At 46.7% G+C, this 14,105-nt stretch overlaps 1 protein-coding gene across 3 annotated transcripts in view; it reads right to left on the reverse strand.

Annotated features, from left to right (window-relative positions):
* NOS1 (nitric oxide synthase 1) overlaps positions 1 to 14,105 on the reverse strand; it is a 227,447-nt gene that overhangs the window by 74,004 nt on the left and 139,338 nt on the right. For all 3 annotated transcript variants that reach the window (XM_077955339.1, XM_028829952.2, XM_077955338.1), the window contains exons 4-5: positions 3,554 to 3,682; positions 1,036 to 1,181 (exon numbers count right to left, since the gene is read on the reverse strand). In XM_077955339.1, coding sequence (XP_077811465.1) covers positions 1,036 to 1,181; positions 3,554 to 3,682 — 275 coding nt within the window. The remainder of the gene's footprint in view (positions 1 to 1,035; positions 1,182 to 3,553; positions 3,683 to 14,105) is intronic.

A 14,105-nucleotide genomic window follows, 5' to 3' on the forward strand; every position in this document is an offset into this window, starting at 1 on the left:
AAATTAGCTGGGTGTGGGGGCGCACGCCTGTAATCCCAGCTACTCAGGATGCTGAGGCAGAGAACTGCTTGAGTCTGGGGGGCAGAGGTTGCAGTGAGCCAAGATCATGCCATTGCACTCCAGCCTGGGTGACAGAGCAAGACTCTGTCTCAAAAAAATACATCAATAAAAAAATTCATATAAATGGTGCTATACTGGATGTATCCTTTTATAATTTATCCTTTCTTTTGCTCAAAGTTAGCTATGAACTGCAGTTCCATTAACATGCAGAGCACTAATCCCTTTGATTTTCATGGTTGTATAGTATTCCATCACTGGAATATACCACAACTTACCCATTCTCCTGTTGATGGCATTTATGTGGTTTCTTTTTCTTTTCTTTTCCTTTTTTTTTTTTTTTTTTTGAGATGGAGTTTCACTCTATTCACCCAGGCTGGAGTGCAGTGGTGTGATTTTGACTCATTGCAACCTCTATCTCCTGGGTTCAAGCGATTCTCATGCCTCAGCCTCCCAAGTAGCTAGGATTATAACTGTGCACCACCATGCCCTGCTAATTTTTGGATTTTTAGTAGAGGTAAGGTTTCACCATGTTGGCCAGGCTGGTCTTGAATTCTTGGGCTCAAGCGATCTGCCGCCTTGGTCTCCCAAAGCGCTGGGATTACAGGCGTGAGCCACTGTGCCTGGTATCTTGTTGGATCTTTAATGTTAATTTTTTCCTGCTACAAACAATGTTTCAGTGAACATTCTTACTGATGGTTTCTTGTGAACAGGTGTGAGAATTTCTCTAGGGTATGTATCTAGGCATGGAATTGCTTGAAATTTTTCAAATTATAAGCAGCCCTTTGCAGGTGAAACAAAAGCACTTCTGGGGAACAGATGTGACCTGTGGGTAGCCAGTTTTAAGCCTCTGTGTATGGCAGAGGCCTTGTGCTTTGGCCTTGTGCTTTGGCCTTGGTTTGCAAAGTTGGGGCTGACATCTTTGTCTCCAGCATTCGATAACTTACCTTGGGCTCCCCAGAATTGACATACACTTGCCTTTTAATTGATGAATAGTATTGATCAATAAACTCTTTGGCGAGAGGGAAGAGCTGTTCTTTTGTGCGGACATCTTCAGGCCTCCGTATATGCTGAGAAGGAAGCATGATGGAGCCCATGCAGATGTACTCAGTGCATCCCGTTTCCTGGAAGATCAAGAGATTTGGGCTATTGCTTGGTTTTACCCAAGAGTGGCAGGTGTTAGGCTGTGGGCTTGGATCTCATATTCATGATTGAATTTACCTGGCCCTTAATTCCCAGAGGCAATTTCTCAAGTACCAGCTTCAAATTCTTGCTGGATATGGTCATAGCCATGTTAAGGAACACTAAGTAGCATTTTCAGGTTCCTAAAGTATTTGCTCTACTCATCTTGGAAACAGAAGCTTTTTGACTAGGAATCAGAATCACTGGTACTAAAATCTGAAATATTTTTAGATTTTGCATGATGATCAAAGAGGAACTAATACAGTGGCTACAGTAACTCATTTGAATGCATCTATGATAGATTGATTGCAAAATAGGGCCCTAATTTTTCCCCTCCCTGTATTCACATCCTTTGTGATGTGGCTTTACAGCAATTCTCCATGAAGAAGTGGAGCCTATCCCTTAACCTCTTGACTCTGGGCTGGTTTGACCCTTAGGATGTGGCAGAAATGACCCTGTGACAATTCTGAGTCTAGGCCTCAAGAGTTCTTGCATGTTTCTGCTCATCCTCTTAGAATCCTGCAACTACATGTGAACAAGCCCAAGCCAGCTTGCTGGAAGAGGAGAGACCACATGGAACAGGGCTGAGTTATCTCAGCCAGGACCATCCTAGACCACCCTGACCTTAGTTGACCCCTCAGACGTACCTACAGATGTACGAGAAAGCCTCACCAAAATCAACAGAGTCTGGACCAGATCACTAAACCACCCAGCCAATCCGTAGACTTTTGAAAAATTATACATAGTTTTAATAGTTGTTTTCACCCAATAAGTTTCAGGGCAATTTGTTACATTGTAATAGCTTGCAGATACCATTCCTCCAAGAGGCCCAGGTTCAACAAAAATTTAAAACAATATAGCGGTTTGTTGACTATTAAAAATATGAAATAAAAATATTGAGGACACACTGTGAAATCAAGGAAGGGTTTGTTCAATACTCCACCAGTGGTCAGACTATGAGAGACAGAGAGGGTATTCACAAACAGCAACTCTTCTTAGATTCTTTTGCATACCGGGTTCACGAATAAAAAGCATTTACGTAAGAGAGTGAGAATTCACCAGTGGTTCTCAAACAGGGGTGAATTTCTTACCCAGGGGATGTTAGGTAATGTCTTGGAGACTGCAAGTGTTGAAGAAGGAAGAAAGAAACATGAAAAGTGGCTTAACAATCAGAGACAGGTTTATTTTAAAGAATAAACCTGAGAGGGGCTTCTGGCTGAGTTAGGTTAGGAGCACTCTTTTTTATTTCTTTAAGTTCCAGGATACATGTGCAGGTTTGTTACATAGGTATACATGTGCCATGGTGGGCACTTAACAACCCATCATCTAGGTTTTAAGCCCTGTATATATTAGGTGTTTGTCTTAATGAGGAGCACTCTTTTCTACAGACTAAGAGTATTTAAGGGTTTAGGGTGATAGAGTTTATCACAAGCTTGAAATGTTTCTGTGTCTCTTTGTCTTGCTTATCTGGGAGGGAGAATTTTTGTGTCTGTTCCCATACATTTTCCTGCAGCTGCAGGCATATCCCCCAAGTCTGCTTTTAGCTTCCCTATCTTAGTGCATCTAAAGGGAAAGGAATATGCTATTAAGGCCCACTGTTTTACTGGAGCCTATTATATGAGTGTGAAGTTTGGTGGTTACCCAAGAGACTTTTCCCCCTCCCTCTGTGTCTGAGCTGTCTTATCTGTGTTTTACTGTCTGCCTTTCTGGCTGCTAGTTGTTAGAAGGGAGGTGATTTCCTTGAAATGCATGAGGTTAGAAAGGGAGCTGGGGCCAGGCGCGGTGGCTCAAGCCTGTAATCCCAGTACTTTGGGAGGCCGAGGCGGGTGGATCACGAAGTCAGGAGATCGAGACCATCCTGGCTAACATGGTGAAACCCCGTCTCTACTAAAAATACAAAAAACTAGCTGGGCATGGTGGCGGGCGCCTGTAGTCCCAGCTACTCGGAGGCTGAGGCAGGAGAATGGCGTAAACCCGGGAGGCGGAGCTTGCAGTGAGCCGAGATCGGGCCACTGCACTCCAGCCTGGGTGACACAGCGAGACTCCGTCTCAAAAAAAAAAAAAAAAAAAAAGAAAGGGAGCTGGAACTTAAAATGGCAGTGTTTGTCCAAGAGGGCGGTGCTTCTGCTGTCAGAGACATTTTTAGTTGTCACAACCTGGAAGGGGATGTACTAACATCTAGGGGGTAAGGGTCAGGGGTGGTGCTCAACACCCTACAACAGAGGACAGCCCCCACAACAAAGACTTATCCGACTCCAAATGTGGACAGTGATGCAGCTGCACCCCCTTGTCTATACCCTGCTGGGGTACTCACCAATGTGCTGTTAAGGTGGAGGGTGTCAGTGAGAACCACGTCAGTCTCCCAGTTCTTGACTTTGAGGAAGCGTGGACACTTGGAGGGGCTGCCATTCTTTGTGGGGGACTGTTTTCCTGAGGCAGGGGGCTGAAGCAGAGAATGAAGGTGGAAGATGAGGCAGGGCCTTGAGTGGACTGTAACATTGTCTCCACGGAGGCTGGGAGAGCCATTGTTCTTCCTGGGATCTGCCTTGAGTCACCAACTGTCTATATCCAGAGTAAGATCCAGCCCTCCCTGGTTGACATGTACAAGGTTCCTGGGAACCTGATTTCCCCACTTACGTGGAAAGAAACACCATGGAAGAGCCTCTTGGGTTCTGCTCTGGGGAGAGGCATCAGGAACTCAAAGGTGGTCTCTCTGGTTCAATAGGGTCTGACACACTGAGTAAGGACTCGGTGAACATTTGTTGAATGAACACATGACTGAAAGGACACCATCAGCCTCTTTGAATGATAATAGCCCCTAGCACCGAGGAATCAAACCTAAAGCTGGGTCGATTTACTTGGATTTCTAGGCCTTTCTGTGACAGTCCAAACTCACCATTTCTGGCAAGGACTGAGAAAACAAAGATTTAAACTGAAAAATTTTGGGCCAGGCACAGTGGCTCACACCTGTAATCCTGGCACTTTGGGAGCCTGAGGCGGGCGGATCACTTGAGATCAGAAATTTGAGATCAGCCTGGCCAACTTGGTGAAACCTCGTCTCTATTAAAAAATACAAAAATTAGCCGGGCGTGGTAGCGCATGCCTGTAATCTTAGCTACTTGGGAGGCTGAGGCGAGGCAGGAGAATCGCTTGAATCCAGGAGGCAGAGGTTGCAGTGAGCCAAGATCACACCACTGCACTCCAGCCTGGGAGACAGAATGAGACTCCATCTCAGAAAAATAATAATGAAATAAAATAAAATAAAATAAATTGAAAAAATTTGAGGCAAAGAATATTGCCCCCAAATTTCTGGTTTCTGACTTTTAAAACTTCCAGGCTCATTCCTGCCTCTGGGCCTTTGCACTTACCGTCCCCTCTGTCTTGAACACCTACATGGAAAGAAGCCATGGAAGAGCCTGTTTATGGGGAACTTTAGTCCCCCATTTGTCTTCACTCTGCAAACAATTTGACCAGCAGGTGAGTGGGGATAAGTCTCAGGCTGACCAGTGTTGGCCCATTCATTTTAGACCTCACTGATAAGGATTACATCTGTCTTTTTTTTTTTTTTTTTTTTTTTTTTGAGACAGGGTCTCACTCTGTCACACAGGCTGGAGTACAGTGGTGCAATCATAGCTCACTGTAGACTTGACTTCCTAGGCTCAAGCGATCCTCCCACCTCACCCTCCCAAGTAGCTGGGACTACAGGTGCATGCCACCATGCCCAGCTATTTTTTTGTATTTTTTGTAGACACAGGGGTCTTACTATGTTGCCCAGGCTGGTCTTGAACTCCTAGACTCAAGTAATCCTCCTGCCGCAGCCTCCCAAAGTGTTGGGATTACAGGTGTGAGCCATCGCGCCTGGCCTAGGATCACATCTGTCTTGGATGCTCCTGGGTTATTGTCTACCTGCCTGGGCACAGGCACACACATGCATCAGGCAAGCATTGGTCACTTAGTAACTCTAAGGGAGGGGCAGCAGGCGCACCCTGATGCGAAAGCCAAGCAAGGTCCGGGAGAAGATGAGCCAATGTTAAGTGACACTCATGCAAAGAGTACATCAGTGCACAGTGACCTTAAGGCAGGGTATTCATACATTCAACTAGTATTTATTGAGTACCTATTATAATACATGCTCAATAAATAGGCACTGGGGATTCAGCAGTGAAGAAGACAGACAGGGACCTTGCTCTCTGAAGTGTTATGTGGTGGAGGTGGAGATAAACAGTAAGTAAACTAACAGGATCAGTATAATTCCAGGTGATGATAAGAATAGAAAATGGGGAGGTGACTGTAACTAACCGGAGGGGAGAAGGGCAAGTGCAAAGGCACTGATGTGGGAATGAGCTTGTTAAGTTCAAAGGACCAGCAAGGAGGTTGAGTGTGGCTGCAGCGTATGCATGAGGGCAAGTGTAAGGAGATAAAATCAGAAAGGAGGCACAGCACCCGTCTCACTGACTTGGAGGAGCTCAGGCTGGTGAGGGTAGCTGTGAATTATGATTAAAGGTGCTAAGTCCAGGATAGAAGTCACAAAGAACTGCGAAGGACTAATACTGATAACTAACATTAAATGAGCACTTATTATGTGCCAAGCAACAACCTTATTATCTCCATTTTACAGATTAGGAAACTGAGGCACAGAGAGGTTAAGTTGCCCAAGATCACAGAGCTAATAAGCTGAAGAAAGGAGTCCAATCCAGGCAGTCTGGCTATCAAACCATGTCCTTAACAGCTTGACTATCCTGCCTCTTGGCCATTAGGAATAATTCATTCATTTAACACATGTTTATTGAGTAGTTCCTATGTGCCAGGTGAGGCAGCAAAGACCAAGACCATAGGACAAACTAGATGGATGTGAGCTCCCACGGAGTCACAGTCCTGTAGGAGGTGATGAAAACTGAATGAGCCATGGCAATCGATTTAGCACAATGGATGCCATTACATGGGACCTTGGCAGCACAGGGGAGGTGGAAGCGCATAGAAGAGACATCTAACCTCTAGATTAAGACCAAAAGATGAGTACATCCTAGACAGACAAAGAAGAGGAAGCAAGGTCTTAAAGCAGAGAGAACAGATCATGCAAAGGTCCTAAGTTAAGAGAACTATCATGGCCACCTTCGCAGCCAGTGGAATAACAGTTCTGTGTTGAAGCGTTCATGGCGCCATGTTGGAGCCTGGGGAACAGGAGGTTGGGGAAGAGTGTCCCACTGTTAAAGATCGCTCCGGAAGGGTGCAGGCTGTGGCAGCACAGGGAACCCACGGAAGGTGATAGGATTCATAATCTTCCTCGTCTTCCCACCCTGGCCAGATCTGGTCCTCCTCAGTGCTGGGCGCTACCAACCATCCGTGCTGGACACGCCACACGTGGGAGCTATCTTAGTCATCAGCTTCTTCTCTATCTCCCACACCCAACTCATCACTGGTGATCACCCATCTTAGCTTTTTAACTAGCTCTAGAATCCATTCACTCCTCTCCCCTTCCACTGGCCAGCGCCCTGACCAAGTCATCTCTTACTTGGATGATCAGTCACCCCCTAAATGTTAGTCATTATTTATTATTATAAATGTTATTATTATGTGACCACTAGCCCAACTTATAGTATTAGAAGTATTAGTATTACCAGTAGTACTGCAATGATTCTGCAAGCATTATTACTTGTATTACTTGTATTATTACTACTTGTATTATTACTTGTATTACTATTATTACTTATATTATTACCTATATTATTATTACTTGTATTATTATTATTATTACTTCTGCAAGTATTATTACCACACTACCACACTCGGAGCATGATAAAGGTTTGGATGAGTTCTTCCCTTTGTTTCTCATTGATAGTTTCTGTCTCAGTTATTGTGCCCATGTTTCCTTAGGAATCTGGATACAAACAACCCCGCTTTGTTCAAAGGCCTGACCAGGCACCCTAAACACTTCTTTAGGATCCTGTCTCCCCTCCTGTCTCTTCCAGGAGGAGTTTTGGAGGTGATGAAAGTCACATCTGGGCAGGGCCTTGTAGTAAACACATTCCTCTGATCATGCCGACAACCTGTATCATTGAGGAAAAAAAAATCCTACCTTGCGCAGAGGAAGAAACCCCAGCCATCTCCCTACACACCCGGTTTCAGATGTGGTGATGACATCGGGTCTGGGCCCAGGACTCAGAGGGTGGGGGGCCAGGCATGAGGAGGAGGAGCAGGGTGCGAGCCTGTGGGCAGCAGCCGACAGTCTTCATCGCCAGGGAGTGGGAGGAACGAGATAACAGGACTAATAAAAGAGGCCATCTGTGGAGGTCCCAGATGTGTGAGGGGTGGTCGTTAAGAGTCAAGTAGTTGGCTGCCCGAGTGTGAGCCGTGCCCCCCTCCACCCTGGGTTTCACTGGATTGCACACTTGAAACCAGGCATTAGGAGGCTTCTGGCAGGGCTGTTGTACTTGGCGCTTTGATGTTTTAATTAGCCAGCAGCAATATTAGATGACTCAGGAAGGGAGAAACGGGGAGATTAATATAGCAGTCAGGGGCCCTGCATGCAGGATGCAAATAACTTTTCTGAGTGGGCACCAAAGTTCTCCTGGTCAAAATGCAGATTAGCAGCACTTGCGAGTTATTACGGTGGGCACAGGGCACATGTGGGCTTTGGACTGTGGCTACATACATCCTTTTCTGGCTTTATGTCTGCGGTGGGGACAATGGAAGCTTTTAAGTGGGAGGAGACATGGCTCGCTCTTTGTGGACCCCGGGACACCTGCCCCTAAGTGTGCAAAGGAGGCCATGAGCTCATGGACATTTTCATAGCCTTGTCAACACCTCTTTGCCTAGGAAGCTTGCAGAGGTCCTGAAGGAATGAAAGGAAATGGTCCTGCAGCCAGGCTCAAAAGGAGGCAGGGAGGTGCCGTCATGTCAGCCTGGGCTCTGGAGCTGAGAACGCCACTTCCAAGGTCTGCTGAAGCTGATTCCTTTTCCCCCTCTCTCTTTTCCTCCCTTCTTTCTCCCTTTCAACAAGTGCATATTGAGCACCTACTGTATTTTGGGGACAAGTATTCTAGGACTCAGCAGCCGTTGAATGACTCTCATTCCACAACTGGGAAAAGCATCTTACAGCTGCTTCTTCTAAAGCAGAGATGCGCAGACGGCGTGGCCCACTGTCTGTTTTTGTACAGCTCCTGAGCTAAGAAGGATTTTTTCCATTTTTGGATTATTGAATGCAAAAATCAAAAGGAGAATATTTTCTGACACACAAAAGTTATATGATGTTCAAATGTTAGTGTCCATAAATAAAGTTTCATTGGGGCTCATTTGTGTCCATATAGCGTGTGGCAGCTTTGACACAACAATGTCAGAGCTGGCTAGTAGTTTTGATGGAGTCCAATGCCATGTGGCCCACAAAGCCAAAAATATTTATCTTGACCTTTAGAGAAGAGGTTTGTAGACTCCTGATCTAAAGGGTTGAATTCCAGTGGCTGACCCCGACCACTGAGTTTGCTCAAATGCCGGCATGTTAGAAAACTTTCCTGAGCCTTTTTTTTTTTTTTTTTTTTTTTTGAGATGGAGTCTCACTCTGTCACCCAGGCTGAAGTGCATTGGTGTGATTTTGGTTCACTGCAACCTCCATCTCCTAGGTTAAGTGATTCTCCTGCCTCAGCCTCTGGAGTAACTGGGATTACAGGCATGTGCCACCAGGCCTGGTTAATTTTTTTTTTTTTTTTTTTTTTAAGTAGAGATGAGGTTTCACCATGTTGGCCAGGCTGGTCTTGAACTCCTGACCTCAGGTGATCTGCCCACCTCAGCCTCCCAAAGTGCTAGGACTGCATGTGTGAGCCACTGTGCCGGCTGTGATCATTCTTTAAAGCAGTGTCACCTCCTTGACATTCTCTGCCCCCAATCACCCTTACCATGCTTTGTTTTCCCCCTAGCACTTAACACTACCTGTGGTCATCATGAGCATATATGTACCTGGACATGTATGTGCATATCTACATTTATATATCTTGTAGATATAGATTTACATATACCTATTTAGGCATTTATATAATACTTGTTTTCTGCCTACCCACTGTTCAGTTTGTTCTATCCCTGGAATAGTGCCCAGCACACAGTACATGTTCAATAAACATATGAGATCTGCATGAGACTGCATTCTGTCCTTCCTCCAAATTTATTTGAAGCCTGTGATAGTTAATATTGTCAACTTGATTGAAGAATGCAAAGTATTGTCCCTGGGTGTGTCCGTGAGGGTGTTGTCAAAGGACACTAACATTTGAGTCAGTGGGCTGGGAAAGGCAGACCCACCCTCAATCTGGGTAGGTACAATCTAAGTAGCTGCCAGTGTAGCCAGAAGAATAAAAGCACCAGAAGAATGTAAAAAGACCAGACTGGCTTAGCCTCTGAGCCTACATCTTTCTCCTGTGCTGGATGCTTCCTGCCCTTGAACATCGGACTCCAAGTTCTTTTAGCTTTGGGACTCAGGCTGGCTTCCTGGCTCCTCAGCTTGTAGATGGCCTATTGTGGGACCTCACCTTGTGATTGTGTGAGTCAATACTCCTTAATAAACTCCCCTTTATATATACATCTATCCTATTCATTCTGTCCCTCTAGAGAACCGTGACTAATACAAAGCCCTAACCCCATCCCCCACCCCCATGTGATTTTGTTGGGAGATAGAACTTTTAGGAGATAATGAAGGTTAGACAAGGTCATAAGGGTGGGGCCCTAATCTGATAGGATTGGTGGACTTATATGAAAAGGAAGAGAGCGCTCTTTCTCTCTGTCTGCCATATGAGAACACAGAGAAGGCAGATGTCTACAAGCTGACAAGACAGCCCTCACCAGAACCTGACCACGCTGGCACCGTGATCTTGGACTTCCAGCCCCCAGAACTGTGAGCTGTAAATTTCTGTTGTCTAAGCCACCCAGGCAATGGTCCTTTGTGATTATAACCTAAGCAAACTAACACAAGGTCTAAAAAGCTTCAAGACTGTAGAGTCCCTTAAAAGCTAAGCCAAGGACGTTGGCCTTGATTTCATAGAGAATCACGAGCCCTGAAACTGCCTGCCTGAGTGAGTGATCTTATCTCAGCTGGGTTTTAGGGAAGACATGATTGCAAGGATTGCAGGAGGGAGAGGGTCAAGGCAGAGAGACCCATGAGGAGGATGCTGCAATGAGGCCGTGAGTGGCCACAGGGTGGGAATACAGCTACAGGGGCAGCAGGACTAGAAGCGGGGAACTGAAGGTTGGGGGCTCTGGAAGTGGAACTGAGAGTCTCTGGGTAGGAGAGGATCGGGGCAAAGGATAAAGTCAACATGGATTGGGTAAGTGGAAGGATGGTGGGCTTTTTTTTTTTTTTTTTTGAGATGGAGTTTTGCTCTTGTTACTCAGGCTGGAGTGCAATGGCATGATCTTGGCTCACTGAAACCTCCGCCTCCCGGGCTCAAGCGATTCTCCTGCCTCAGCCTCCTGAGTAGCTGGGACTACAGGCATGTTCCACCACACCTGGCTAATTTTTGTATTTTTAGTAGAGACGGGGTTTCTTCATGTTGGTTGGGCTGATCTCGAACTCCTGATCTCAAGTGATCCACCTGCCTTGGCCTCTCAAAGGGCTGGGATTATAGGCGTGAGCCACTGCGCCCGGCTGGATGGTGGGCTTTTTTAGCAGATGTTAGGCAGTAAGAAGCAGGTGTGCTGGGCGGTGGATGGAGGGAGATTTTTTAGGCAAGAAGACAGAAACTCAGCACCAGAACTCAGAACACCTAGAAACAGAGGTCAAGCACCTGCCCTTCCCCAGTAGTGGCTGTCACTGTCACAAGTCTCACAGTGAAACCAGGACTGACAGCTACACCAAGGGAGGCAGGCAGGCACCTCCAAGACATACAGCATCTTAGGAACTATTATGGCAGCAGTCTTCAATCTTTTTGGCACCAGGGACTGGTTTTGTGGAAGACAAATTTTCCATGGGCCAGTGGTCGGGGGCATGGTTTCAGGATGATTCAAGTGCATTACCTTGATTGTGTGCACTATTTCTATTATTATTATATTATAACACACAATGAAATCATTATACAACTCACCATAATGTAGACTCAGTGGGAGCACTGAGCTTGCTTTCTGCAATTAGATGGTCCCACGTGGGGGTGATGGGAGACAGTGACAGATCATCAGGCATTAGATTCTCATAAGGCGCATGCAGCCTGGATCCCTCATATGCGCAGTTCACAACAGGTTCGAGCTCCTATGAGAATCTAATGCCGCCACTGATCTGACAGGAGGCAGAGCTCAGGCGGTAATGTGACTGATGCGGGGCAGCCGTAAATACAGATGAAGCTTCACTTGCTCGCCCGCCGCTCACCTCCTGCTGGGCGGTCCAGCTCCTAACAGGCCAGTACTGGTCTGTGGCCTGGGGTTCGGGGACCCCCGTATTATGGGATGAACCGTGTCCTCCCCCCACCCCAACCCCATCAAATTCATATGTTGATGTCCTAAACTGCCTCAGAATGTGACCTTCTTTGGAGTTAGGGCCTTTATAGAGGAAATCAAGTTAAAGATGAGGTCATCAGGGTGGGTCCTGATCCAGGAGGGCTGGTGTCCTTACAGAAAAGAGAAATTTGACGGCAGACATGCTCACAGGGAGAGCGCCATGTGAACACAAAGACGGCCACCTACAAGCCAAGGAGGGAGGACTGGGTCAGCTTCTCCCTCCCAGCCCTCGGAAGGAACCAGCACTGCCAACACCTTGATTTTGTATTTCCGGCCTCCGGAACTGTGAGACAATCCATTCTGCTGTGTAAACCACCCAGTTGGTGGTGTTTTATTACAGCAGCCCTAGTAAACTCATCTAAGAGCTAAGGCCTAAACTTGTACAAAGCAAGTCGCTTCTTATTCTAATGCTATCGGCACCAGTGACAACTCTTCTATTAGAGGCCTGCAGCAACCTGCCCTGTTTGGCTTCTCCTGAAATGAGGGCAGCACACCAGGGCTGAGCTGGGCAGAGGGCCATTCACACCAGGGGCCAGACACCACACACTGTGCCCTTTGCTGCAGCCCTGGGTGGCACCGCACCCACCTGTAGGCACCACCTCTCCCGGGCAGCAAGTGTAACCCGGTTATGAGCTGGGGCAGACCAGCGTCCAGGCCCACAGACTCACAAATCCAGAAGGTACCCACTTATCTGTGCCATTAAAACATTGCTACGTATAGAACTTAACCAAGCGTATTTAGTACTTTGGAATATAATTTCCCATAGTGTATTCAAAGCACTATGTCTAAAGTGATTCATTCCTTAAGATAACTCCATAGAAACTCAACACTGCTTACTCTGCTTCTCTCTCTTCTGTAATTCAACAGTCTGTAGAAGGTGATTAAGAAAGGGGGTGCTTGGGTGTCAGACCCATCCCAGTTAAGGATTCAGGGTGATAGTGGAGACCTCTGGAGGACCAAGGGGCATCAAGGCTGAATTTTTTAAGCTTTCTCCAAATTGCAGTGATATCACAGTATAGCCAGATGCTACTGACAACTTTCAGCTTGGTCCCATTACCAGACCAGAACGTACATATACACCAGGAATTAATCTTAACATCAATCCTGTAATTATCTCATGGCCTGCCCTATGATACTGCATTGTACTGTGTTTGTTTGTTGAAAGCCTTAACTTGCCAAATGCAAATATTGAAAATGTACAAGTTTTGCGTTTATGTTTTGGCCCTTGGATCTTAGAAAATCCTGGGAACCTCAGGAAATGGAAGTAGGCTGGGGCTGTTGACCTGTAAGAGCCTGTTTGGTGGGGGTTGGTTTTGGCAACTGATAGCAATTTACAGAGAGAAAGAAAAATGACTTTGACCCAACTTGCCCTTTTTGGGAAAAGCATTTCAATATGGGGTGGTGCAGTGAAGGAGCATGCAGAGTGGTGTCACTGATTCAGAACCACAGTGTCGTTGTCAGACCCGGACAACAGTCTGGACAGCCTGCATTGAATATACTAACCCTTAAAACAAACAGTTAGCAAAATATGTGGAAATTCCAGCAGGGCTGAACCCAAACACCAGTCAATTCACGTACCACTTCCTGGCTCCACCTTGGCTCTGACCACCCAGGACAGCAAGCTTGGTTGCTGGCCTCTTGGCTCAGTGACCTATAAAGACCTGGGAGTCACTGAGCAGGCGATGCCTGGGGTGGAAGGAAGGAAGACGCTTCTGGGATGGAGAGAGACTCTGTTCAGTATATATCCCTAGAAAGCATCTTGGTGGGGGGTCTGCTGGTTTGAGGGCACCCTGGGAACGGTGGATCACCCCAGGAAGTGGGGCACTGAAGATGCTTTTGGGAAAATCCAACTTGGGTGTCTAGACCAAGGCAAGGGATACCGGACCTGATTGAAGTCGGGGCAAAAATGAGTTGGACTGCAGCTTAGAACTCGGGATTTGGGGCATCCTCCTACAGAGGGTAATTAATCTAAAAATGCAAGAGGTTTCTCAAATGCTTCGAGATAGACTTAGGGAAGGGAGTAACCAAGAAGCACCTTGAGATGTCAGCCTCAAGGGAGCCAAGGGACTCTACCAAGGCCAGCCAAGGGAGCTCTGTGGGTAACATCTGTGCACGAGTCTACGAAACCCCAAATATCACAATATGATGACTGCTGTGTGTATCCCCATCTGTAGTTTGTCTTGAAAGTAGAAGTTGGCCGGGCGCGGTGGCTCAAGCCTGTAATCCCAGCACTTTGGGAGGCCGAGATGGGCGGATCACGAGGTCAGGAGATCGAGACCATCCTGGCTAACACGGTGAAACCCCGTCTCTACTAAGAAATACAAAAAATAGCCGGGCGAGGTGGCAGCGCCTGTAGTCCCAGCTACTCGGGAGGCTGAGGCCGGAGAATGGCGTGAACC

This window comes from Macaca mulatta, chromosome 11 (genome assembly GCF_049350105.2).
Source record: "Macaca mulatta isolate MMU2019108-1 chromosome 11, T2T-MMU8v2.0, whole genome shotgun sequence".
Classification (NCBI taxonomy): Eukaryota; Metazoa; Chordata; class Mammalia; order Primates; family Cercopithecidae; genus Macaca; species Macaca mulatta.